This window comes from Zea mays, chromosome 10 (assembly GCF_902167145.1).
Source record: "Zea mays cultivar B73 chromosome 10, Zm-B73-REFERENCE-NAM-5.0, whole genome shotgun sequence".
Taxonomy (NCBI): Eukaryota; Viridiplantae; Streptophyta; class Magnoliopsida; order Poales; family Poaceae; genus Zea; species Zea mays.
The window spans coordinates 102,888,475-102,915,444 of NC_050105.1; the positions used below are offsets into that span (position 1 = coordinate 102,888,475).

The 26,970-nt window shown below is 51.9% G+C and overlaps 1 protein-coding gene across 2 annotated transcripts; it reads right to left on the reverse strand.

Annotated features, from left to right (window-relative positions):
- Positions 1 to 5,660: 5,660 nt before the first annotated feature.
- Positions 5,661 to 13,107, reverse strand: LOC100381832 (ABC transporter C family member 4). 2 transcript variants are annotated; one of them, XM_008664854.4, is made up of 11 exons: positions 10,870 to 13,107; positions 10,364 to 10,684; positions 9,323 to 9,409; positions 8,242 to 8,877; positions 7,965 to 8,129; positions 7,534 to 7,828; positions 7,138 to 7,352; positions 6,735 to 7,040; positions 6,534 to 6,597; positions 6,188 to 6,427; positions 5,661 to 6,078 (listed from the first exon to the last, which is right to left on the reverse strand). In XM_008664854.4, exons 1-11 carry the CDS (start codon positions 12,997 to 12,999, stop codon positions 5,963 to 5,965), a joined length of 4,575 nt encoding a protein of 1,524 aa, XP_008663076.1. In that variant the 5' UTR covers positions 13,000 to 13,107; the 3' UTR covers positions 5,661 to 5,962. The 2 variants fall into 2 exon arrangements, 1 of the variants encoding a protein (XP_008663076.1); XR_002265607.2 differs by lacking the exon at positions 5,661 to 6,078 and having other exon boundaries at positions 6,401 to 6,427; positions 6,700 to 7,040.
- Between the last annotated feature and the right edge of the window lie 13,863 nt (positions 13,108 to 26,970).

The following is a 26,970-nucleotide window of genomic DNA, read 5'->3' on the forward strand; positions in this document are numbered from 1 at the left end:
TTTAGAGCCCTAGCATTTTGTGAAGAAATATTTGGATCATGATCCATTACCACCACTAACTGTAAGTGAGCTCATGCACATTATTCTCACAGCTTGTTGAGCGATGAACGTATGTGAGCTCACCCTTGTTGTACTCACATCCCCCAGGTCAAGGACAGGTACCACGAGATAAGGAGCACGAAGGATGTCGCGATGAGTTCGTGAGAGGTCTAGACCGTCGTCTCCTAGTCAACTATCCTAGTCAACTACGGTTGCTCGAGTGAAGCCTCATCCACTCTGTATCTTTTACACAATCGTAAAATTATGTTTATCCATGTTTTTGTTTAGTATCCATAATACTTATATCATTAATTTTAAATTTTATGTTTCTTGTTTTATAAGTTTTTTATAGGAATAATTCTCACATTGATCACAGTGAAATGGAGAAGAACATGAAAATAAACTAAACCTTAGGCAGGAAATAATAAAATATGTCTTCCAACTAGCTCTTAATTGAATATATTTTTTATTTTCTGCTCTAAGGACTAGTTGACAGTAAGAGCATCTTCATCCCTCACATAAAAACCCTTGGCCTAGAACCCCTTAACCTAAAACCATGAAAGGGAAATGGGCAAATAAGCCATTTCCATAATGTTTTGGTGATCAATGTCCAACACAACACATTGGACTAACTATTGGCTAAGTCTATGAGCATAGATTTTATTCAAAGCAAATTTGGTAAAATGGTAAAATTATGATGTTTGAACCTCTAAATATGTTGCACTTACCTATTTGAATGTTTCTAGCACTTTGATTTGATCACTAACTCAGTTTCTAGCAAAAAATGCATTTTGTCTTGAGTTTGAGTTAAAACAGGAAAACTAAAAGAGATATGAGCTAAAGGTATGGACATATGACTTAGTCATATCAAACATACTCTAGATATGTTTGTCTAGGTCTTAGAATAACTCCCAAGAAAATCCAAGTCGATTTGGACAAGTTTGGTCCAAAAAGGACTTCAACTTAGGGTTCTGTGGCGCACCGGACTGGATCTGTGTGTTGTTGGGGGCCTCTTTCTCTGCCGAAGGTTCTTAGGACAAAGAAATCGTCTACAACCAAAAGACTGAGCGCTGAAGCTACAACAGACATGAGTAAAGTGTCGAAGGACTATAGCTTCGGCCCAAGATGGTTACGAAGATCAGACGTGATATTGAGTCAAAGAGGAAAAGACCCGTTAGTCCGTGATGGTTGTATTAGGATAATGTTTATGTATCAAGGTCATAAATGTACTTTTGCTTGGGCTGCGTTCCATGCCTATAAATAGATGAACAGTGCCCCGTACTATTTACGCTGGATTGGAATTGCATTCACGCTTTTGCCTTCGAGTAACCCGAAGGTACAAATGTAATGTATATTATGCATCACTTTGTTAATATATGAAATAAATCTTAATATTGTTTAACATTTGATATGAAATGAATAAATGACATAATGTTACATATGTAACTAAGTTTTTATACTTATGAATGATGAAGACTTGTTCTTCATGACCTTCGTCCAAGACCCATTACACCCGAAAGGAGATAATACTTCGAAGGATGAAGGTCCTTAACATTTAACAATTGTGTTACCTTGTTTTATGGTTCACAACAATCAAAAATAGGTAACCAACATTGGCGCCCACCGTCGGTGAACTCACATCCACGACCACAACAATGGCTTTGCAAAGTCATCAAGATGTGTCACCTTCGTCGACGAAGCTTAAGCTTCCGATCACAGGTTGTTCAAGCTTCGAACCAGCCAACAAGAAGCAAAAGAAGGAAGCACAAAGAAGGATACAACATGTTGGAGTACAAGGACCCTTCATCAAGTCTAAATGGTCTCATGTGCCGATTACATTTTCTCAAGAGGACCTTCAGCTGAAGGATTATCCCCACAATGATGTCATGCTCATATCCTGTGTCATTAAAGGGTTCTTGGTCCACAATGTCCTGGTGGATATAGGCAGTGCAATAGACATCATCTTTGCAAAAGCCTTCAGATAGATGCAAGAGCAAGATGACAAGATACACGATGCAACACACCCTCTGTGTGGCTTCAGAGGAAAGCAAATAGTGGCACTTGGAAAAATAACAATGCAAATTACCTTCGGCTACGTGCATAACACCAGAACTAAGCAAGTTGTATTGACATTGTAGACATGGATTATCCTTACAATGCAATCATTAGATGAGGAACATTGAATGCTTTCGAAGCAATACTTTATCCAGTATATTTGTGTATGAAAATACCATCAGACCAGGGCCCTATTGTTGTGCATGGAAGCCAAGAGGCTGCTAGAAGGGCCGAAGGGAATTGGACAGATTCTAGGGCCATTCACAACATAGACGAAGCTAAAGCTCACCGGCACCACAAATACATACGAGATAAAGTTGCTTCGGCGGATCAACCAAAGTCTATGCTTCTATGTGAAGACGTAGCTGAACAGAAAGTGTTGTTTGGATCCTAGTTATCTGAGGAATAAGAAAAGGCTTTATTAAAGATCTTATTCAACAACAGGGATGTTTTTGCTTGGTCATCCAATGATATATGTGGTGTCAACAAAGATGTCATTGAGCACTCTCTCAATGTGGACCCAACCATCAGACCAAGGAAGCAGAAGCTTCAGAAGATGTCAGATGACAAAGCCGAAGGTGCAAGAAATGAAGTTAAAAGACTCCTGAGTGTTGGAGTAACCAGAGAAGTGACATATCCATAATGGCTAGCCAATACTGTGTTGGTGAAAAAGGCCAACGGAAAGTGGAGAATGTGTCGCCTGCAAGTGATCCAAAGGGGGGCGAACGATCATGTCCACCCACACCAAAAAAGACATCACATCCACAGGCACAAGAAGTGGAGCCCAATCATGGATACACCAACATGGAGAAGGCGGTCATAAGCATAGCAAAATAATACCAAAGTTCATCAACGTTTCCAAGGTATTCTTATGAACGATATTGCAGGAGGATTTACTTGCAAAGTTTTTTACTCCTGACTATCTCATATATTATACAGACCCAAGTCACTAGTTGCCTGGCCCCGTTCAATTGATTGCCTTGAAAACTATGAGCCGAGCAAGTTCATGTTAACCTAAGGTGAACTCATGGAGGAGCCATGTGAGATGAGGATGTTCCATATTTGGTACATGGAGGCGGCGAAAGCAGACATGCGTTCTTTTGTTATCCTCATGTCGTGGAAGTACTTCTCCTTCTAATCAGATGATATAGTGGTCGTAGATTTTCACGACATGCATAGGATCCTACGACGCAAGGACCTCGACCTCGCTCAAGTGACTTTGTTTTCTCTATAAGTTAATTACAATTTTCACACCCTTACACCGCTCATGCTACTTTAGGAAAGAATAATAGTAATAATGTCATGCCTTGTGTCCTTGCAAGATGCAATCATATGTATCAGAGAGATTGGGCGAAAATATTCATTACCTCTCTCCGATGCGTATTAACGAGAGAGTCATCAAGGGTTATGATATACCTGACAATCACAAGAAGCTAGTCAGCCTGAAGTCCAAATAGAGAGAGAGGAAGCAAGGAAAATACTGAAGAACGAGTTGCGATATAACGAGGCGATGTACGTGTATAGAGTGATGAAGAAGGTCGGGGAAAGTGGTTGTATCATGGTCGCCCACCAGCTCGGGTAAGTAAAATGAATATTGCGAGAGTTCAAGTTAATGCTTGAACAACCACTAAGATTTGAAATATGTATTATGCAGCGAGGGCATCATGGGCCACTAGATTGCATCTTTAATCTATCATCAGGATAGTAGAGACGTTGTACTTGACTCTTTGGATAAACCAAAAGATGGGTATAAAGAATTTGAAAACTTATTGAGATTGTAAGTGATGGTACTTGTTGTTCATTTACTTTATATACAAGTATTCAATTTATCATTGATGATACTAGTGATTTTGTTACGTACAGCGCTTACCGCAAGTACATGGAGGATCCACAATGCATCGATCAAAGATCCGACAAGAAGTTCCCTAAAACACTTATAGTCAGGTGCAACTTCTTGGTATGTTCCAAAGTGATATGTACGACATATATATTCTCAACATGTTGCAACTAGTGATATGATACCGTGTATGATATATATCTTGTAGTGCTCCAAACAACCTCATGTGTCAGTTCTATGCAGATTCTATGTCTGCGAGTATCTTAGAGCCTGTGGCAAATTCAACACTAGTTATAAATAGTTGAAGAAGTCACTAAACTGGTGGGAAAAAGAAAAGATAACTCATGAGATTTTCACTGGAACAATATATGCTATCTGTAAGTTCATCACAGACAATTGTGTGCATGAAGGGGCACCGTTCTACAACACGGATAGTGAGTTAGGGATACTAGAAGAGTATATATAAGAAGCTAAGAAACTGGACCGCCATACTACGCCTTCAAGATTACAAGTGTCTCGATATCTTTTTAGGATTAACATGTCATGGTAGGTGATCGATGATCGATGTGTTGTAAAGACAACACTTTAATTGATTAGCTTGAACATGGAATGTGATGATATAAGTATGCATATGTATATATATTTCTGCTTCATATTTTTTGTTTATTGCCTTTCATTGGTGTTTGTTTTGCACAAGTATAGTTCAAATTTAAATCCAAATCCAAATCTATTATTTTCAAAAAAATAAAAACAGTTAACCAAGGCGGACAATTAACAAATATCAAAAGTGTTAACCGAGGTGGTCACTATAAGTCGACCGCCTCGGTTAATTAGTATTAACAGAGGCGGTTACCTTAACATGACCTTCTCTGTTAATACTAATTAACTGAGGCGGTCGAGTTACAATGACTGCCTCGGTTAACACATTATAGGTGGCAGGCATGATAATCGCCTCCGTTAACCGATGCTTAATAGAGGCCTAACGTCGGAGACGATTGCAATACCCGCCTCCTATAATTATTTTTGACTGCCACCATTAAAGTTTTTGTACTAGTGCGCATGTGGTCACGTCCTTCAACCTGTGCTCCCAAGACCGTGTATTATACGCCGATTAGGCAGATGTTTCTCCCTACTAGGGTTCGTTCGGTGCGCCATCCTCATTCGGTGATTTTAAGCTAGGTTTATTAGTCTCAATGTCTGATTGAGCGGTTGCGTTGTTGCAGATTGGGTGAATTCATGCGTTTTTTTTTTCTGAGCAATGTAAGGGTTTTTGTGGTCCTAAGGTTGTGGCTTGTGGAGCTAGTCTCTTGGTTTTGAAAAAGAAAATTGACCCAAACAATTGTGAATTGAAGCGGTCACATGCTTCCTCTTGCATCAATGGATGGGCCTATGATGAAAGTATGAATATTATCCATGCATCTTTGGATGTGAAGTACTTCACGCACTTGAAGTTAAAGTGGGTGCTATTGTTCTGACAGATAAAATTACTTAACATTTCCCTTTTGGATTATTTGTTGGTATAGCACTTGTAGCTTTTTTTTTTTGCATGTTGGTGAATGTAACATTCTAGTCCAATTTTATCTATATCAATGAGTCTTTTAGGGATATTGTAGTTGTAGTAAAGCGTTATGACAAATTTAGGACACCGTGCAGACCCTGCCGCACAAAACAATATAATGTCCTTTTTTTTATTTTACGGAAGTTCATATAAAACTATTAGCCAGAGAGAGATAAATTTAGGTTTTCTTAACTTAGGAAAGTCACTGGTTTAGCATGTGAATTACACAAACTTCCTGTAGATGCTCTAAGCTTTCGTCACATACAAAATTGGCGGAAATGCAAACCAAATAGTCCAGTTCTATTTAAGATAATACATGGTGTAGCGAACAAAACAAAGCTTTATGCTTGCAAGCTTACAGAAAGTCCTAGTACAATTTATTTTTCCTTGCGAACAGAGCCCATCATGCGTATGCCTAAATTTCTCCGATACCGTCGTCTTTTGGCCATGAGAAGTGGTCTCATACTCTCATCTCATCCAACGGTTTCCTTCACGCTAGATGAGCGACTTGCGTACTCCTGAACCATCGCACCAAAGAGTGATGGCCTCCGCATCAACTTGGAGGGTGCGTCGAATTCTGCCACTAGACCTGATACACATACACAATGCATTTCGTTTTCAAAATCGGGGATGGCCTGGCCTTTAGACAAAGAATAAATATAACAGGGGAAATGAGGCCAGTGCAAAGCGCGAGCTACCTGCGTCCAACACCAGGACACGGTCACTGTCCATGACAGTCGGGATCCGATGTGCAACGCTGATGACAGTACATTCAGTGAACTCCTCGCGGATGATCTTTTGGATAGCCGCGTCTGTTTGAGAATCGACCGAAGCCGTTGCCTCGTCCATGAAGAGGATCCGGCTGCGTTTCAGTATGACTCGGCCGAAGCACAGAAGCTGCTTCTGCCCTACGCTCCAGTTCTCCCCCATGTCGGCGACTGCAAGGAACAACAACAAACCATGAGCAAAGAAACACACTGTTCGTGTTTCTGCTAGTCGTACCACCAAACGAATTTGAATGTGTTTGAAACGGGGCAAATTAACCTAGTGCATCAAGCTTCTCTGGTTTTGAGGCTACTATATCCTTTAGCTGGCAGCACTCGAGGGCCTGCAGAGAAGTAAATTTGGCCAGATCAGGCTTGATAGAAGGGGGGGGGGGGGGGGGGGGGGGGCAATAATTAATAGTCAAAGCATCCAAGAGGGAGCTCATCTTGTTCAACATAGCATAGGTTTAGGTTGTATTTCCTGCCATATCTCAGCCTCGGAATACCGCCCTGCTGGGTCTATGTTGCTCCGTACAGTTCCTTCGAAGAGCACAGGTTCTTGGGGAATCACACCGAAGCGAGACCTCAGATCACGAAGCCCCAGAGTGCAGATGTTGACACCATCGATGATGATATGGCCATCTGCAGGCTCCACGATCCTGAATAAAGCCTGCACCAAAGTCGACTTTCCACTGCCAGTCCTTCCCACAACTCCAACCTTTTCTCCACCTTTGATGCTCACAGTAATGCCTTTCAAGATTAGAGGCGTGTTTTGACGATACCGAACCTGAAAAGAGTTGCGCTCTGCTCATCACTCGTTCATCTTAGCACTTGTTAAGGTGCTATAATAGGACGTAATGCAGATTAAAAAAAAAGGTATCGACCTTCAGATCTTTCACATCAATGTCTCCTCGGCTGGGCCAATCTTGTGAGGGAAGACCGTCGGCAACTTCCCATGCTGCCTCAGAAGGGAGAGTACTGTACTGATGCACCCTCTCTATGGCTACCATATCATTCTCGATCATACAGCTTATGGAAATTGTGTAGTACACCAAGGAATTGAGAGAAATGCCGTAGGAAAGGGACATGCCGACAAATTCTGCATCAGGATCGTGTTTTCTAAGTTTCGCAAAGGATCAAACTGGGAAAATACAGTGATTTTTTTCTTTCTCTTTCAATAGAATTCGTCAGTAATCCTTCCAATATTCAGCTTCAGACATACAATGATGCAACAGAAAACTTGTAAGACTTTCAAAAACTATTTCAGATCAGAATATTACCTTTCTTGATGAAATTGCTAGGCAAGCTGATCATGAGAAAAGCAGTTATAGACAAAATAAGTGTGCCAATTAGCTCCAGGCGAAATCCAAGCCACTCATTAGCTGCATAATTATGAAATGACATACGCAGATTCGAATTGATCCTGTCCAGGTTTATCTGGTAGAACTCATCCTCCTTTCTGAAGCACCTTACAGTTGGGGCACCCAGAAAGCTTTCTGTAAAGTGATCAATAATTGGCGCCCTTGTTACCCCTTGAAGCCGGGTAAGCTCTCGAGATGTCGTAATGTAACGGTTCTGAAAAAAACAGGATGAAAGGAAAGAAATTCATGTTATCATCGATTCAGTTATGACTTATGAGTGTTGTATTTATGTTAACTAGTATTAGAAGAAGTCCTCCGGGATGCAATGTGGTAGTTGGATCACATCATACCCGATACCAGATGTTCAAAAGCAGCAGAGGAAATACTGCAATTACTGATGGCCATGCAACTTGGCAAGTAATAGCGACGTTGGTAACCACTGAGATGCACATTGATGTGGCAAAACCAACATAGAACACAAGGTTAGTATCAATCTTAGATTGGTCTGATGATGCCTGTAAAAGTCAAAACCACAAAAAAAAATATTAGCATTACTTTTCAGGGAGTGATTATGTACATTATGTACAGCAAATAGAAGATATGTCTAGTTGGCTTCATAACACATACCCGGCTTAGGATCCTTCCTGAAGGAGTGGTGTCAAAAAATGACATTGGCGCTCGTAAAATGCTGTCAAACATCTTGTTGAAAAAGGCCTGTGCTGATTGAAGCCCCATGAATGTCACAATAAGAGTGGCGATCATTTCCAATATAATTGTCGTAGCAACTATCGAAGCATAAACACCAAGAAATAAGGAAGTGTCAAACACAGGGCCTCCTGATGTCTCATATGATAACCAGTAGTTGCTAGCCATACTGGAGCCCTCTGACAGCAGTGACACAGCTAAAATGACCACAATTCCCCACCATCCCCAGGCCTCTGTCATATATAGCTTGTACACACGCCAGCTTACTCGGCCACTCTCCTTTTCCTCTTCCTGGATCAGCTTAGAAGAACCTGCTTCTTTGTTTGTTGCACTGCCAACTGATTCACCATTTTCAGCATTGGATTTCGATGCCAAAGATGGGGCATCTACAGATCCAGTGGAAGCCTGAGAGCTCTCTGTGTTCTGAACATGAAAAGCTTGTGCCCCTGCTGTCTCCATTGAACTATGATGAGCTGTAACAAGATCAGAAAATTCTGAGCATGATGCTAGTAACTCAAGATAGATCCCTGACTGGATGACTAACCCATCTTTCATTACCTGCATGTTGACACAAAAGTTAATGTAATGTACTTTTCTGTAGTGCTCAACAAAATATATCATCGGTGTAATATCATTATACAGCATATGTTCATAGCAAAATCAAACTGAAGTTAGACTCAAATTAAAATGTATCAATATTTCCATGTAACCACGGATGTGAATATTAAAGATTACTGTTTACTTCCATACATCAAGAAACAAAAATTATATTAACTATAGTCACCGCACAGTATTGCTAAACTTAAGCTTACTTGATGACGGAAGAATGTAATATTAAACTGTTTCGTTATGTAAGTATGGACAGTTCAAAAAGCTTACAAGTATAGTATCCACGTTTTGTAAGAAGTCCACTTGGTGAGTCACAACACAAGCAAGCACATAACAAAATACTAATACTATGTGTTCATCGACACTGTAATATGGATAATTAAAAAAAACTTACAATTATAGTATCCACATTTTGCAAGAAGTCCACTTGGTGAGTCACAAGCAACACAGTCTTATTCTTGAGTATGCCTTTCAGACATTCCTGCATAATAAGCCTAGTTTTAGCATACAGCTTATTGGACTTGTTTGGAAGAACTTTTCTTCGTAATAACGAAAGTAAAAAAATGCATTGGAAAATTAAATAGGACATGGGTCCACTTAATTATGAACAAATACCATACAAACATGGTTCTGCATAAACCATAGTCACAAAGTTCCCGGGTCGAGGAACGGGATCGATAAACGTGGCATGCTACTTATGAGAGGTTTTTACATTGTGGGGTTGAAAATGACCCTGCATACCTGGGTCGAGGGTCGCTACCACTGTACCTGTTTCTTATTACTATGGCATAAACTATGCATTCTAGAAGAATTATATAGAATAGCATGCAAGGTTGTTTTCCCAATATAGACCTTCTTTATTAATATAATCAACAGCTCTCCTGCTTAGTTCATTTCAAAAAAAAAAATCCTCTGCCAGTTTATCTAATAAAATACCATATATGGCAGGTCAATATATGCAATCTTCGTGGTCCGGAAAGTGAGTGTGCATTTGTTTCAAACAGAAAAACAGAGTAAAGAAATGCAAGTCAAGGAACAATTGAGCATTTCCCCATGACAAATTGTGATGTGCCACATATGAGTCATGATGTATATTTATAACACTACAAGCGTAAAGTTTTTTTTTCTCAAACACCACAACCAAATATATCAAAAAGACTAAATGCGAGCAGAATCATAAAGATTATTGACAGATACTGTATCAGCACAATTATTATTTAATGTCCAAAATTATCATTTTTGCATCTTTGTGATGACATGTGTCATTTGCTACCTGGTGTTGGAATAGCATTCTGAATTTTGCAAGTATGAAGTGTCCACAAGTTTCCCAAACATATTTATGAAGCACAGCTACAACACTCGTTTCAAATTTAAACAACTGAATGAACTTTCCAAGGCATAACATTTAAATGAAACGAAAGAGATTACAATTCACCTTGAAAATAGCTGATCCAGTATGAGCATCAACCGCGCTAAATATGTCATCGAGAAGATATATATCGCAGTCTTGATAAACCGCTCTTGCAAGCTGGATGCGCTGTTTCTGGCCTCCACTGAGATTGATCCCTCGCTCTCCTATTTCAGTCTGGTCACCAAACTCCATCATTTCCAAATCCTTTTCCAGGCAGCAAGCATTTACGATTTCCGAATATCTCTCTGAATGCATTGGCTTTCCAAATAAAATGTTCTCTTGAATGGTTCCATTCCGGATCCAAGCAGTCTGAGCAACATATGCCGTGCTTCCACATATGCTAACCTATATCAAAGAAAATGGAGATGAGACTTAGTAACATGATCCTCAAAAATGTATTGGGTACAGATAATAATATGCTTAAAACGCAAACGTTTGGTCTGCTATTCACAAAAAAAGAACAGAATGGCACCTCAGAATCTCAGATGTGAATGTTGGAATTTCATGATCCAAACTCTATGGAGACTCACCGTGCCGGAGAGCTTGTGCATCTCCCCCATGATGCAGGACAGCAGCGACGATTTGCCGGAGCCCACTGTCCCGACCACCGCCGTAAGCTCGCCCCTCCTCACCTCCACGTCAATGCCCCTCAGCACTGTCACCAACTCCGCCCGATTTCCTTGGTCATTCTCTGCCACCTCATGGCGGGGCCTGCTGCTGTTGTTGTTGTTGCCCTTCATCTCCTCGTCCGCTGGCACATCCCAAGCGAACACCCCGCCTTGCACCTTGACGGCCACTGTGTCCTCAGCGCCGCCACTCTCGATGCGCTCCACGGCCGCGGTGTCGATCTCGGTGTCCGTCAGGAATTTGTTCAGCCGATCCAGCGACACAAACGCCTGCATGGACATGACAATAGTCTGCGGGAAGTTCCGCATGGGGCCTTCCAGCATGCCGAAGAACGCCGTGGCCGTGAACACCTTGCCGGCGTCGAGCTGCCCACCGGAGGCGAGGTAGGTCCCGAACACGAGCACCGTCATAGCGAGCGGACCGCTCGAGAATACCACCGTGTTGGCGCACATGAAGAGCATGATCTTGGCCAGCCACCCGAGCTCTTCTCGCCGGATGTCGCGAACCTTGCCCCCGAAGGTGTCCTCCCAAGCCTGCAGCTTGATGGGACGCATGTTACTGAGCATCTCGGTGATGGCCTTCACGCGGCTATCGCGGACGCCGAGGAACTTGAGCTGGTACGCCAGGTTGAGCTTGTTAGCGAAGGCCGTGACCACAGTCACTGCGGTGATCACGGCGAGCGTCATGAGCACGGCGGGGCCGAGGTAGGCGTACAGGAGGAGTAGCGCCACCACTATCTGCAGCGGCATCAGCCACAGCCCGTGGAGTCCGTGCATGGCGTAGGACACGATCCCAGCGTCGACCTGCATGTAGTTGACGATGGCTCCAGCGCCGTGCGCTCGGCGAGCACCGGCGGTGAGGCGCAGCGACTTGCGGTACAGCGCCGTCTGCAGCGCGCCGCGGATGCGCATGCCCAGAAGCTGTCCCTGGAAGCTGTAATGGTGCGATGCCAGCGTCTGGACGGCCTTGCCAGCGAGCAAGATGAGAACGAGACGAAGGCCCTCCCATGATGTCCCGCCGCGGCGGATGAACTCGACGAACTGATCGATGAGCGACGGCCCAACGTACATGGCCCCCAGACGAGCGAGGCCAAGGAACGCAGTAAGCACGAGCTGCGGCCAGAAAGAGAGCCAGAGTGCCACGCCGACCGGGTGCCGAGATGCTGGCGACGCTGGCCAATTGGACATGAACAAGGCGTGCGCCGCCTCGGCGCGGTGGGCGGCAGAGACCGGGGGCACGTCTTCGGTTTTGAGGGATTCGGCCGCGTAGCCCTTGGTGATGAGGGAGTTTATCCAGCTGAACGTAGCGCGCGAAAGGAACGAAGCGGTGGTGTACGGCGAGGAGGGCGCCTCTGGACCGGCGTGTTCCGGTTCACCTTCTTGTGCCCTGGTGACATTGCCGGTGAAGCCGGTGACCGCTATGTATGCCAGAGGCAGGGAGACAAGCAGACCAGCGAAGGCGAGAATGTCATCGGGGAAGAGCAGCGAGGCGTCCGCGCCGCGGACCACTGCCGAGGCAGAGAAGAGCGCGGCGCCGAGAGCGGTGGCGAGCCAGAACACGCGGAGGTGCGCCTCCGGGGCAGCTCCTGCTCTCCGCGAAGAGACGATGGTCCAGGCAGCCACCCCGTGCGCGACGGCGTGGACGGAGAGGAAGGCTCCCTCCGCGGCGCGCCACGGCGTGGCCGGCAGGAGGAGGAGCGCGAGCGCGAGGAGGACGACGGACACCGCCGCGAACACCGCGGAGGCCCCGAGCGCGAGCACGTGGCGGACGAGCGGCGGCGAAGGATGGTTCGGCTTCTGCAGCAGCGCCTCGCGCTCGGGAGGGGGAGCAGCCGCGGGCACCGGGTGTCCCCTGCGAAGGCGTCTGGCGAGGCGGACGATGCAGGCGACGAGGAACACGAGGTCGGCGGTGGCGAGGAGCCCGCGCTGCGGGCACGGGGAGAGGAAGAGGAACGCGACCGCATCGGAGAAGGAGCCGGGGCCAGGCGGCGGCGCTGTGCACGCCTTGGTGGTGAGCCACCATGGGAGCGCCATCCCGTGTGCCTGCGGCGGCCCTGCGGGCTTGTTGGCTCTCTGGCTGTGCGACTGGCCGACTGCCGAGTGCAGACTGCTAGTGGAACGGAAGTCGGAACTCGTTGGGGGATCCGTCGATGGGGATTGGGTCGGTTGACTCGGTTCACATAAGACGAGACGAGACGACTCAACACTCAACTCGAGGAAATTCGTGGCTTCTGTACTTCGGTTTGTGAGTTGTGACGTTCTTGACTAGCCCTCTCCATTTTTTTGTATACTCTTGTTTAAGGTTCTGGAGACTGGTATACTATGCCGCTTTCATTGACGGACCTCTCCGAGATGTAGCCTATTTTAATAATATAAGGCTATTCGCATTAATATAATTCTAAATTTCTACTTTGAATGTAATATCTTGTCTTATCAGCAAGATTCTGTATACTATACCTTAATATTTTACAATTATATTTACTCTATATTTCAACTCTATACCAACTATCACATATTATATCATTTATTTTTATCATCACCATAACATATACAGCCACATCTCATATTTATCTCAGAGACAAAAAGGCTAGATTTAGAGTAAAAAGGGACGGACTCTATAGGTAGCACTGTATGTTGATAGCGCTTTGTTTAGCGCACGCTACTGCGCTGTGAAATGGTATCTGTCTTGTTATGTGTTTGTTGATGTCTTATTTCAAAAGATCCACGCGTTGCTATCCTATTCCGAGGGCAGGGTACTTTTTTACCGAAACTGAGCCAAATAACGGCTCTAGTTTATGTTCTAGGGAATTCGGTGGTCGGATTCCGCTTGGGCTAGTTTGGGAATCTAATCCCCTCCAGGGTCTTTATCATTTTCTCAGATAGTAATTCTAAGAAATTTTATTTTAATAAAACACTAGTTAAGTGTCTGTGTACTGCTACGATTTCTGATGACATAAACTACAATTTAACTCTCAAACTGGTCCTATACATTGCTATGGTTTCTACGTGATGACATAAACTACAATTCAACTATTAATCTGGCGACATTATTATTCTCGTTTTCTTTTCTTCTCCTAGAATTTTTTTCACCGGCCGGTGTTGGTATAGACGCTCTCAAATAGAAGACAATCATAGAAGATGAGCAACAGAGGAAGATCATGTACATCTTCCTCCTCGCTGCCCCAACTTCACTCGCGCCCCACATCTCCACTCCTCGTTGGGCATCACGGCACCGGCGGCCGCCGACACCACCCGATTCAAACAGGAACGAGGGGCAGTTGGAGTTGGGAGCCGATTATAGATGTATAAACGGATCGGGCTTGTTGGGCGGCCCAAAACCCGGCACGGATTTGGCCCGGCACGAACCCGGCACGGCACGTAGTGAACTGGACCCGTGCCGGCTCGGCCCGGTCACCGGGTCGTGCCTGTGCCGAAGGCGTGGCACGACGGGCTAGACCCGGTACGGCCCGATTTTATTTTTTTTTCTATTTTTTCATATAAATACATATATTATACTTGAATATAGAGTATAAAACACAATAAACATGTGTTTTTGTTGGTTATGTGGGTGTAAATAAATGTTTAGATCTAATAAATATGGTTTAAACCCTAAAAATGCATACTTTTAGAATATTTTTATCATTTAAACGTCATATATTGTTATGGGTCCGTTAGGCCCGTCGGGCCGTGGACCGGCCCAGCACGATTATTGACCTAGCGGGCCGTGCTTGGGCCTCGCTTGGGGCCCGTGGGCCGGCACGGCATGGCCCGCTAGCTAATCCAGGCCGGGCCGGCATGGTTCTAATCCGTGATGGGCCTAGCCGTGCTCGGGCCGGGCTAGCACGGCCCGCCCATTTGGACATCTATAGAGCCGATGCGGTCGGGGTCAGGGTGATCCAGTTGCCAACTATGAGCATGTTCGCGCCAGAGCCTTCTCCTAACCTTCCACTTCGGGTAGGAACTTGTGTGACTATGACGGGTCACCGCCGACGAGATCTCCGCATAGCCGCCGCCTGGCGCATTGGGGTCGATCGGTGTTGAGCTCGGTTTCGTTGGATGGGCTGACCATCGACGCCATCTGCCTCGAGACCACATATTGCTCCGCCTTGCAGTACCTCTGGATCACTGAGGAAGAATGTCGCCGGAGTTCATGTTAGCTACTATAATCTCACGAACTCAACCAACAGCATGAAGAACACTGAACATAAGAATTAGGTACAAAATTAAAGAAGAGTTCGGGAAAGTAGCAGTAAGGGAAACAGAATGGAGAAGCACAACAACTATAGTGTTCTAGAAGGAAGAGGATCTGAGTACATGAGAGGAGAGGGGTGGAGAAGATGAACAATAGTTATGGAGAGGTAGAGAGTTTAGGTTTATTAAAATGATTCTTTGATGTCCCCATGGTGTGCTGTCCTTGCCATCTTATACTCCACCCAGGTGCACCAATATGGCACACATCCCATTAACTGATGGCCCATATGCGTTCCTAACATTCCCCCCTTCTTCGGCTTGCCCCCAAGCCGATGTAGAACCTTTGAAACACCAGGATTCCAAGGGAAGATGATGAACTTATTGCTGACCGCGAAAACCTCACAGCAAGCTGCTATATGTAGAAGCACTTCTAGCTGGAATAAAACTGTCATAATAATATATAAATTCTTTCATGCACCTCCATCTTTGTTCAATGATAATTGACATGCCCCATATATAACACATCCCAAGTAGTATGGCACCAGTGAATTGTTCCAATGATTTGTGATGAGCTCATGGGAGATTCTTGAAATGGGAGTAACAACATTTGACAAGTCCAAAGCACTGCATGAAGACTAATCTCCATCTGATAGCAGCTGCAACTGAAAGAAGGCTTGCTCGCAAACCTTAGCACTGAATTATTCAAACATCCGTTGAGGAGGATAAACGAGAACGTGCCTAGATCTCTGCTACGAAAATGCACACTGACCACTTTCAGCAAGTCCCTTTCGCCTTCCAAAGATATACCTGCCAATTCATGCACTGTACTTCTTGCGCCATCTGCCCCTAGAAGACCACAGTGTACCTTTATCTCTATTTGTCGGGGACCATAATTAGGGGTACCCTCAAGGCTCCTAATTCTCAGCTGGTAACCCCCATCAGCATAAAGCTGCAAAGGCCTGATGGGTGCGATTAAGTCAGGGATCAGCCCATTCGAGGGACTCGATCACGCCTCGCCCGAGCCTAGCCTCGGACAAGGGCAGCCGACCCCGGAGGATTTCCGTCTCGCCCGAGGCCCCCCTCCAGCGGCGAATATATTTCCGGCTCGCCCGAGGCCCTGTCTTCGCCAAGAAGCAACCCTGACCAAATCGCCGCACCGACCGACCAAATCGCAGGAGCATTTAATGCAAAGGTGGCCTGACACCTTTATCCTAACGCGCGCCCCCCAGCCGGCAGAGCCGAAGTGACCGCCGTTACTTCGCCGCTCCACTGACCGGCCTGACAGAAGGACAGCGCCGCCTACGCCACTCCGACTGCGGTGCCACTTGACAGAGTGAGACTGACAGGCAGTCAGGCCCGGCCAAAGGCACCATAGGAAGCTCCACTTCGCGCGACCCAGGGCTCGGACTCGGGCTAAGTCCCGGAAGACGGCGAACTCCGCTCCGCCCGACCCAGGGCTCGGACTCGGGCTAAGTCCCGGAAGACGGCGAACTTCGCTCCGCCCGACCTAGGGCTCGGACTCGGGCTAAGTCCCGGAAGACGACGAACTCCGCTCCGCCCGACCCAGGACTCGGACTCGGGCTAAGTCCCAGAAGACGGCGAACTCCGCTCCGCCCGACCCAGGGCTCGGACTCGGGCTAAGTCCCGGAAGACGACGAACTCCGCTCCGCCCGACCCAGGGCTCGGACTCGGGCTCAGCCCTAGAAGACGACGAACTCCGCTTCGCCCGACCCCAGGGCTCGGACTCCGCCCTGGCCTCAGCCGACATCCTCCGCCTCGCCCGACCCAGGGGCTCGGACTCGACCTCGGCCACGGAAGACAGACTCGACCTCGGCTTCGGAGGAGTTTCCACATCGCCCAACCTAGGGCGCAGACCAGCCACGTCAACCGGAGGCGCCATCATCACCCTACCCTGAGCTGACTCAGGCCGCAGGGGGCGTCCCTTCTGGCTCGCTCCGCCAGATAGGCAATGATGGCGCCCCGCATACCCTGTGACGACGGCGGCTCTCAGCCCCCTTACGGAAGCAAGAGGACGTCAGCAAGGACTCAACCGCTCCGACAGCTGTCCCTCCGCCAGGCTCCATCGCTCCTCTGACGGCCACGACATCACACCAGCTGGGTGCCAAAATCTCTCCGGCTGCCACGACGGCATGTACTTAGGGCGCTAGCTCTCCTCCGCTAGACACGTAGCACTCTGCTATACCCCCCATTGTACACCTGGATCCTCTCCTTACGCCTATAAAAGGAAGGACTAGGGCCCTCTTAGAGAGGGTTGGCCGCGCGGGGACGAGGACGAGACAGGCGCTCGCTTGAAGCCGCTCGCTCCCTCTCCCGCGTGGACGCTTGTAACCCCCTACTGCAAGCGCACCCGACCTGGGCGCGGGACGAACACGAAGGCCGCGGGATTCCCACCTCTCTCACGCCAGTCTCCGGCCGCCTCACTTTCCCCCCTTCGCGCTCGCCCCCGCGCTCGACCCATCTGGGCTGGGGCACGCGGCGACATTCACGCGTCGGCTCAGGGACCCCCCGGTCTCGAAACGTCGATAGTTGGCGCGCCAGGTAGGGGCCTGCTGCGTGTTGACGAACAGCTTCCCGTCAAGCTCCAGATGGGCAGCCTCCAGCAACCTCTCCAACCCGGGACGGTGCTCCGTTTCGGGAGTCTTGAGTTCATGTCCCTCGACGGCAGCTACGACATGATACTCATTCCACCGCCGGGCGACAGCGGCAATGGCGGCCGACAGTCCGCCCACCGGCGGCGGAATCGACGACGTCTTCCCCGCGTGGTGGAAGAATAACCTTCGAGCTCATCCCGCCCTCTTCCCCGCCGACGGAGGGGAAGGCGGGGCAACCAAGGCCAAGCAGGAGGCAGCGCCTCGTCGGCTGTCGAGCGAGTCGACAGCGCCGGCACCCCAACGGGGGGCGCATCGGGTATCGACTTCGCGCTTGAGACGAAGACGAGCGCCGTCTCCCCGCGACACGCCAATCCCGAGCAAGCGGACGACGCCAGCACGCTCGCGAAAAGCTTGATGGACGTCACCCTCGTACCTGAGACGACGGTACATTCAGTCCCCGACGTGACTTCATCACCGCCCGACGACCAAGAGGTACCGACCGATTCTCATCCCACGTCATTTGGATTCAGCCTCAACCCGCCTAGCGACTTCGCTTTGGCGGGCGTTCTCGTAGAGGCGAGTCCAAACCCTCTGGGGTTTCGTATGCGGTCACCTTGGGACCGGCTGACGGACGTCTCGACCTACGGGCCCTCCGGGTCCGAGGAAGACGACGAGCCCAGCTTCTGTTGGGATTTCTCTGGACTTGGCAACCCCAGTGCCATGCGGGACTTCATGACCGCATGTGACTACTGCCTCTCTGACTGTTCCGACGGTAGCCGTAGCCTCGGCGACGAGGACTGCGGCCCAAGTCGCGAATGCTTCCACATCGATCTGGGGGGTCCCTCCGAAGGCAACCATCTCGGCATGCCGGAGGACGGTGATCACCCTAGGTCGGTGCCTCGCGTTGACATCCCACGGGAGCTAGCTGTGGTCCCCGTTCAGGCGGGGGGCCATGACCCACAGCTCGAGCAAATCCGCGGGGTGCAGGCCAGGCTCGACGAGGGAGCAGGAGCGCTTGAGCCGATCCGCCGGGACGTCGGGCAGGCATGGGCGGGCCAGCCTCCGGCCGGAGAAATACGTCATCTACCCCAGGGCTTCCAGCACCGCATCGCCGACGACGTCAGGGTCAGGCCACCACCCGCATCTAGTGGGGTCGGCCAGAACCTGGCTGCAGCAGCAATGCTCCTCCGCGCGATGCCGGAGCCATCAACCACCGAGGGGCGGCGAATCCAGGGAGAGCTCAAGAATCTCCTGGAAGGCGCCGCGGTCTGACGGGCCGAGAGCTCTGCCTCCCAAAGGTAGGGGTACCCCTCGGAACCTCATGACGCGACTTCCCGATTCGTGCGGGAAGCCTCGGTCTACACCGAGCGCACGCGCAACACCGCGCCTGCGACCCCGGGTCGCCTCGGCAACGAGCACCATCACCGCGACCGTCGGGCCCACCTCGACGAGAGGGTGCGCCGAGGCTACCACCCCAGGCGTGGGGGACGCTACGACAGCGGGGAGGATCGGAGTCCCTCGCCCGAACCACCCGGTCCGCAGGCCTTCAGCCGGGCCATCCGACGGGCGCCGTTCCCGACCCGGTTCCGACCCCCGACTACTATCACAAAGTACTCGGGGGAGACGAGACCGGAACTATGGCTCGCGGACTACCGTCTGGCCTGCCAACTGGGTGGAACGGACGATGACAACCTCATCATCCGCAACCTCCCCTCTCCGACACCGCTCGCGCCTGGTTGGAGCACCTGCCTCCGGGGCAGATCTCCAACTAGGACGACCTGGTCCAAGCTTTCGCCGGCAATTTCCAGGGCACGTACGTGCGCCCCGGGAATTCCTGGGACCTCCGAAGCTGCCGTCAGCAGCCGGGAGAGTCTCTCCGGGACTACATCCGGCGATTCTCGAAGCAGCGCACCGAGCTGCCCAACATCACCGACTCGGATGTCATCGGCGCGTTCCTCGCTGGCACCACCTGCCGCGACCTGGTGAGCAAGCTGGGTCGCAAGACCCCCACCAGGGCGAGCGAGCTGATGGACATCGCCACCAAGTTCGCCTCCGGCCAGGAAGCGGTCAAGGCTATCTTCCGAAAGGACAAGCAGCCCCAGGGCCGCCCATCGGAAGATGCCCCCGAGGCGTCAACTCAACGCGGCGCCAAGAAGAAGGGCAAGAAGAAGTCGCAAGCGAAACGCGACGCCGCCGACGCGGACCTTGTCGCCGCCGCCGAGTACAAAAACCCTCGGAAACCCCCCGGAGGTGTCAACCTCTTCGACAAAATGCTCAAGGAGCCGTGCCCCTATCACCAGGGGCCCGTCAAGCACACCCTTGAGGAGTGCGTCATGCTTCGGCGCCACTTCCACAGGGCTGGGCCACCCGCGGAGGGTGGCAGGGCCCACGACGCCGATAAGAAGGAAGATCACCAAGCAGGAGAGTTCCCCGAGGTCCGCGACTGCTTCATGATCTACGGTGGGCAAGCGGCGAATGCCTCGGCTCGGCACCGCAAGCAAGAGCGCCGGGAGGTCTGCTCGGTGAAGGTGGCGGCACCAGTCTATCTAGACTGGTCCGACAAGCCCATCACTTTCAACCGAGCCGACCACCCCGACCATGTGCCGAGCCCGGGAAAATACCCGCTCGTCGTTGACCCCGTCATCGGCGACGTCAGGCTCACCAAAGTCCTCATGGACGGAGGCAACAGCCTCAACATCATCTACGCCGAGACCCTCGGGCACCTGCGTGTCGATCTGTCCTCCGTCCGGGCGGGCGCTGCGCCCTTCCATGGGATCATTCCCGGGAAGCGCGTCCAGCCCCTCGGACAACTCGACCTTCCCGTCTGCTTCGGAACACCCTCCAACTTCCGAAGGGAGACCCTGACGTTCGAGGTGGTCGGGTTCCGAGGAACCTACCACGCGGTACTGGGAAGACCATGCTACGCGAAGTTCATGGTCGTCCCCAACTACACCTACCTGAAGCTCAAGATGTCGGGCCCCAACGGGGTCATCACCGTCGGCCCCACGTACAAACACGCGTTCGAATGCGACGTGGAGTGCGTGGAGTACGCCGAGGCCCTCGCCGAGTCTAAGGCCCTCATCGCCGACCTGGAGAGCCTCTCTAAGGAGGTGCCAGACGTGAAGCGACATGCCGGCAACTTTGAGCCAGCGGAGACGGTTAAGTCCGTCCCCCTCGACCTCAGCGGCGACGCCTCCAAGCAGATCCGGATCGGCTACGGGCTCGAACCCAAATAGGAAGCAGTGCTCGTCGACTTTCTCCGCGCGAACGCCGACGTCTTCGTGTGGAGTCCCTCGGACATGCCCGGCATACCGAGGGATGTCGCAGCCTCTGCGCCGAGCCAGAGCCCGACCCATCAAGCAGCCTCTGCGCCGATTCGACGAGGAGAAGCGCAGAGCCATAGGCGAGGAGAACCACAAGCTAATGGCGGCAGGGTTCATCAAAGAGGTATTCCATCCCGAATGGCTTGCCAACCCTATGCTTGTGAGAAAGAAAGGGGGGAAATGGCGGATGTGTGTAGACTACACTGGTCTAAACAAAGCATGTCCAAAGGTTCCCTACCCTCTGCCTCGCATCGATCAAATCGTGGATTCCACTGCTGGGTGCAAAACCCTGTCTTTCCTCGATGCCTACTAAGGGTATCACCAAATCAGGATGAAAGAGTCTGACCAGCTCGCGACTTCTTTCATCACACCCTTCGGCATGTACTGCTATGTCACCATGTCGTTCGGTTTGAGGAATGCGGGTGCGACGTACCAACGGTGCATGAACCACGTGTTCGGCAAACACATCGGCCGCACGGTCGAGGCCTATGTCGATGACATCGTAGTCAAGACGAGGAAAGCCTCCGACCTCCTTTCCGACCTTGAAGTGACATTCTGATGTCTCAAGGCGAAAGGCGTCAAACTCAATCCCGAGAAGTGTGTCTTCGGGGTGCCCCGAGGCATGCTCTTGGGGTTCATCGTCTCCGAGCGGGGCATCGAAGCCAACCCGGAGAAGATCGCAGCCGTCACCAGCATGGGGCCCATCAAGGACTTGAAAGGCGTATAGAGGGTCATGGGATGTCTCGCGGCTCTGAGCCGCTTCATCTCACGCCTCGGCGAAAGAGGTCTACCTCTGTACCGCCTCTTGAGGAAGGCCGAGTGCTTCACTTGGACCCCTGAGGCCGAGGAAGCCCTCGGGAACCTGAAGGCGCTCCTCACGAAGGCGCCTATCTTGGTGCCCCCAGCTGCCGGAGAAGCCCTCTTGGTCTACGTCGCTGCGACCACTCAGGTGGTTAGCGCCGCGATTGTGGTCGAGAGGCAAGAAGAGGGGCATGCATTGCCCGTTCAGAGGCCAGTTTACTTCGTCAGCGAGGTACTGTCCGAAACCAAGATCCGCTACCCACAAGTTCAGAAGCTGCTGTATGCGGTGATCCTGACACGGTGGAAGTTGCGACACTACTTCGAGTCTCATCCGGTAACTGTGGTGTCATCCTTCCCCCTGGGGGAGATCATCCAGTGCCGAGAGGCCTCGGGTAGGATTGCAAAGTGGGCGGTGGAAATCATGGGCGAAACAATCTCGTTCGTCCCTCGGAAGGCCATCAAGTCCCAGGTCTTGGCGGACTTCGTGGCCGAATGGGTCGACACCCAGCTACCGACGGCTCCGATCCAACCGGAGCTCTGGACCATGTTTTTCGACAGGTCATTGATGAAGACGGGAGCCGGCGCAGGCCTACTCTTCATCTCGCCCCTCGGGAAGCACATACGCTATGTGCTACGCCTCCATTTCCCGGCATCCAACAATGTGGCTGAGTACGAAGCTCTGGTAAACGGATTGCGGATCGCCATCGAGCTGGGGGTCCGACGCCTCGACGCTCGCGGTGACTCGCAGCTCGTCATCGACCAAGTCATGAAGAACTCCCACTGCCGCGATCCGAAGATGGAGGCCTACTGCGATGAGGTTCGGCGCCTGGAAGACAAGTTCTACGGGCTCGAGCTCAACCACATCACTCGGCGCTACAACGAGACTGCGGACGTGCTGGCTAAAATAGCCTCGGGGCGAACAACGGTTCCCCCGGACGTCTTCTCCCGGGATCTGCATCAACCCTCCGTCAAGATCGATGACACGCCCGAGCCTGAGGCACCCTCGGCCCAGGCCGAGGCACCCTCGGCACAGCCCGAGGCACCCTCGGCTCGGCCTGAGGCGCCCTCGGTTCAGCCCGAGGTACCCTCGGCCCCCGAGGGCGAGACGCTGCACGTCGAGGGGGAGCAAAGCGGGGTCACGCCTAACCAAAACTGGCAGACCCCGTACCTGCAATATCTCCACCGAGGAGAGCTACCCCTCGACCGAGCCGAGGCTCGGCGGGTGGCGCGGCGCGCCAAGTCGTTCGTCTTGCTGGGTGATGAGAAGGAGCTCTACCACCGCAGCCCTTCTGGCATCCTCCAGCGATGCATCTCCATCGCCGAAGGTCAGGAACTCCTGCGAGAGATACACTCGGGGGCTTGCGGCCATCACGCAGCGCCTCGAGCCCTTGTCGGGAATGCTTTCCGACAAGGCTTCTACTGGCCCACGGCGGTGGCCGACGCTACCAGAATTGTCCGCACCTGCGAAGGGTGTCAATTCTACGCAAGGCAGACCCACCTGCCCGCTCAGGCTCTGCAGACGATACCCATCACCTGGCCTTTTGCTGTGTGGGGTCTGGACCTCGTCGGCCCCCTGCAGAAGGCACCCGGGGGCTACACGCACCTGCTGGTCGCCATCGACAAATTCTCCAAGTGGATCGAGGTCCGACCCCTGAACAACATCAGGTCCGAGCAGGCGGTGGCGTTCTTCACCAACATCATCCATCGTTTCGGGGTCCCAAACTCCATGATCACCGACAACGGCACCCAATTCACCGGCAGAAAGTTCCTGGACTTCTGCGAGGATCACCACATCCGGGTGGACTGGGCTGCCTTAGCTCACCCCATGACAAATGGGCAAGTAGAGCGTGCCAACGGCATGATTCTACAAGGGCTCAAGCCTCGGATCTACAACGACCTCAACAAGTTCGGCAAGCGATGGATGAAGGAACTCCCCTCGGTGGTCTGGAGTCTGAGGACAACGCCGAGCCGAGCCACGGGCTTCACGCCGTTCTTCCTAGTCAACGGGACCGAGGCCGTCTTGCCCACAGACCTGGAATACGGCTCCCCGAGGACGAGGGCCTACACTGACCAAAGCAACCAAGCTAGCCGAGAAGACCCGCTGGACCAGCTGGAGGAGGCTCGGGATAGGGCCTTACTACACTCGGCGCGGTACCAGCAGTCCCTGCGATGCTACCACGCCCGAGGGGTCCGGTCCCGAGACCTCCAGGTGGGCGACCTGGTGCTTCGGCTGCGACAAGATGCCCGAGGGCGGCACAAGCTCACGCCCCCCTGGGAGGGGCCGTTCGTCATCGCCAAAGTTCTGAAGCCCGGAACGTACAAGCTGGCCAACAGTCAAGGCGAGGTCTACGGCAACGCTTGGAACATCCAACAGCTACGTCGCTTCTACCCTTAAGATGTTTTCAAGTTGTTCATATACCTCGCACCCACGCAAAGTTTAGTCATCAAGGAAGGGTCGGCCTCGCCTCGGCAAAGCCCGACCCTCCCTTGGGGGCTAAAAGGGGGGGAACCCCCTCTGCATCGAAATTTTCCTCGAAAAAAGATCTTTTCTGCCAGAATGTCTTTCGTGCTTTTTGACTACTTCGAAAGTGGATCCTGAAAAGGACGGAGTACACGTAAGCAGCCAAGGCTGACCGAGCCGAGGGACTTCTACGCCTCCGGGATACGGATACCTCACTCATCACCTTCTGCGATAAGTAACTCACGTTCGGATGAGTGATTCCGCGGACCGAACAAGTCCTCACGTTCGGAAGCTCTTCTGCCGAAGCGATCCTTCGAGCCTTCTCGACTGCGTCGGTGACAGAACCCTATGGACGAGTAAGAGTGCGCGTAAGCGGCAAGGCCGACCGAGCCGAGGGACTCCTACGCCTCCGGGATACGGATACCTCACTCATCACCTTCCGCGAGAAGCAACTCTCGCTCGCACAAACATTTCTGTTACCGACAAAAAAAGTCCAGATACTCGAAACAAGAGGAAAAGAGACGCAGCTTTACAACACGGCGAGGGTGTGTTTTGGCCTCGGCGGCCGCTGTAAACACGCGCTACAAGACAATCTGATCCTGCAGGCTCGGGTCTTGACGCTGGAAGGGAGCAGCAGCACCCTCGGCATCGACAACACTTTCGGCGAGGTCCGACCTAGCCTCGGACGGCGACGCGGTCCGAAGATCTCCACTCCGAAGGACGACGTCATCGCCACGCCCGGGCCATCGCTGCCAGGGTCTTCTCCAGGAATCCGGCCCGAGCAGGTGGCTCGGCCGGTCACCCCGGGGCCTCGGCCAGCTGTCCTCCAAGGACGTCAGCCGACCCGAGGCCTCGGCTGGTCAATTCCGGCGTCGATCCCGCTAACGGACGACCCGGCCAGGCTTCGGCCAACCAGGTTTTCTTTTCGAGCCAACTCAGCCTCTGTTCATGCTGACACCGCTACCCCTGGCCTCGGCTCATCGGAGAGCGGCCAAGGGGTTCCTTTAACTGAGCTAGAGAAGCCTCGGACAACAAGGCCGACCGAGCCGAGGGACTCCTACGCCTCCGGGATACGGATACCTCACTCGTTACCTTTGCACGGGGCGACTCACGCTTGGTGAAGCGGATCAGACAACCAACAGGCGAGTCTTAGTGCTCGAGAATGAGAAAAAAACACGGCTCCATGCCAAAATTACATACATGTTCAGGCATCGACAGCCACAATGAACAAAAACACTGGCATTCAAAGTGCCATTACAAACGGAACTCCGGTTCCACCTCCGCAGGTACGAACAACCCCACTCGATTGGGGGGGGCCTGCGGAGCAACAGAAGACCGACGAACGGCGCGCCGTCGCCCGCTCCAGCAGCGGCGACGACGACGACTTCTGCTCTGGGGGGCCGAACAGCGGCAGCGATGACCTCAGGGCGGATGCTGCTGCTAGGAGGCCCCCGCCCATGCCCAAACTCGTGAGGCAAGGACGGGCAGAAGACCGTAGAGTTGGAGGTCGGTCCGTGGGCGGCCCTGGCTATCTCGTCGGCGGAAGAACCTCTTCCAGCTGCCGTGGCAGACGCCGGCGCCAGGAGCGGCTCCGGAGCCACTCGCGTCTGAGAGCCAGGCACGCGGCAGCTGCCGGTGCCACGGACAACAACCGCCCTTCCCCCCGATCACTGAGGGAAGGAGCGGGCCGCCGCCCACGCAGGGGCTGGCCCCAACTCGGCACACTCCCCTCCCCAGCCCTGGTGATGAAAATCCTTGAGGCTGAGGGAGGGGCAGAGGCCGCAGCCCGGCTCGCTTTCCCCCACCATCAAACTGGAGGTCACCGTCTTGGGTGACCAACGACGGAGGGGTGCAGCCGGGCTGCATGATGAAAATCCTTGAAGCCGAATGATGGCCGAAAGGTACCAACTCCCGCGGAGTTGCGTTCCCCCGACGACAAGGCAGAAAGACGGCGGGTATCCCCCATCCGGGGGCTTGGAAGGTGGAAAGACACGATGCATAAGAGAGCACGAAGACATGGTCGCCTTCCAAGGGGGTCACCCTCCTTTTAAAGGCGACTCTCTCTACTTGCGTCCCCAGCCGTCGCGGGCTGAGTCTTCTCCAACACGCTCCAAGGTCCTCCCCTGCGGCGCGGGGGCTGGGTCCCACACGTCATGCAAGCCGGCTCAGAGCAGAAGAAGCCAAACCGTCGTGCGCGATGCGCACAACCGCCCAGCGGTTACAAGTGACCCTCCACTTTTGCCCAGACCAACGGGCGAAAGGGGCGGGCAGCCATGCAGGCGGCATGCAACCGCGCCAAGTGGGCGCGCTTCTCCGACTCCCAACACGCCCAGCATGGAGGCCCAGGCCCACGCGTCATGCAACCGGCGCGCCGAATGCTTCGTGCATGCAACTGCACCGCCACTTGCGCCACCACCGCGCCTCCTCGACTGCGGAACCAATACCGCGACTCGAGGCGACCCAGTGCACGACCCAGCAGCGCCAGCCTAGCGCGGCGGTCAGTGCGGCCAAAAATGGGCCGGCAGTAATGACGGTGGCAGGCGGGCAGGAGCAGCGGTCACGTCGTCAGCCAAGCTCACGTCCCGTCCGGGGGCAGCGAGAGAACCCTCTCTCACGG

Bases quoted from the DNA above. Each gene is read 5' to 3' on its own strand.
- LOC100381832 (XM_008664854.4), bottom strand. From the start codon at position 12,999: ATGGCGCTCCCATGGTGGCTCACCACCAAGGCGTGCACAGCGCCGCCG. The intron at 7,041-7,137 runs GTCGATACCTTT...AACTCTTTTCAG, and splicing joins TTGATGTGAAAGATCTGAAG to GTTCGGTATCGTCAAAACAC. The intron at 6,598-6,734 runs GAAATACAACCT...ACTTCTCTGCAG, and splicing joins CCGAGGCTGAGATATGGCAG to GCCCTCGAGTGCTGCCAGCT.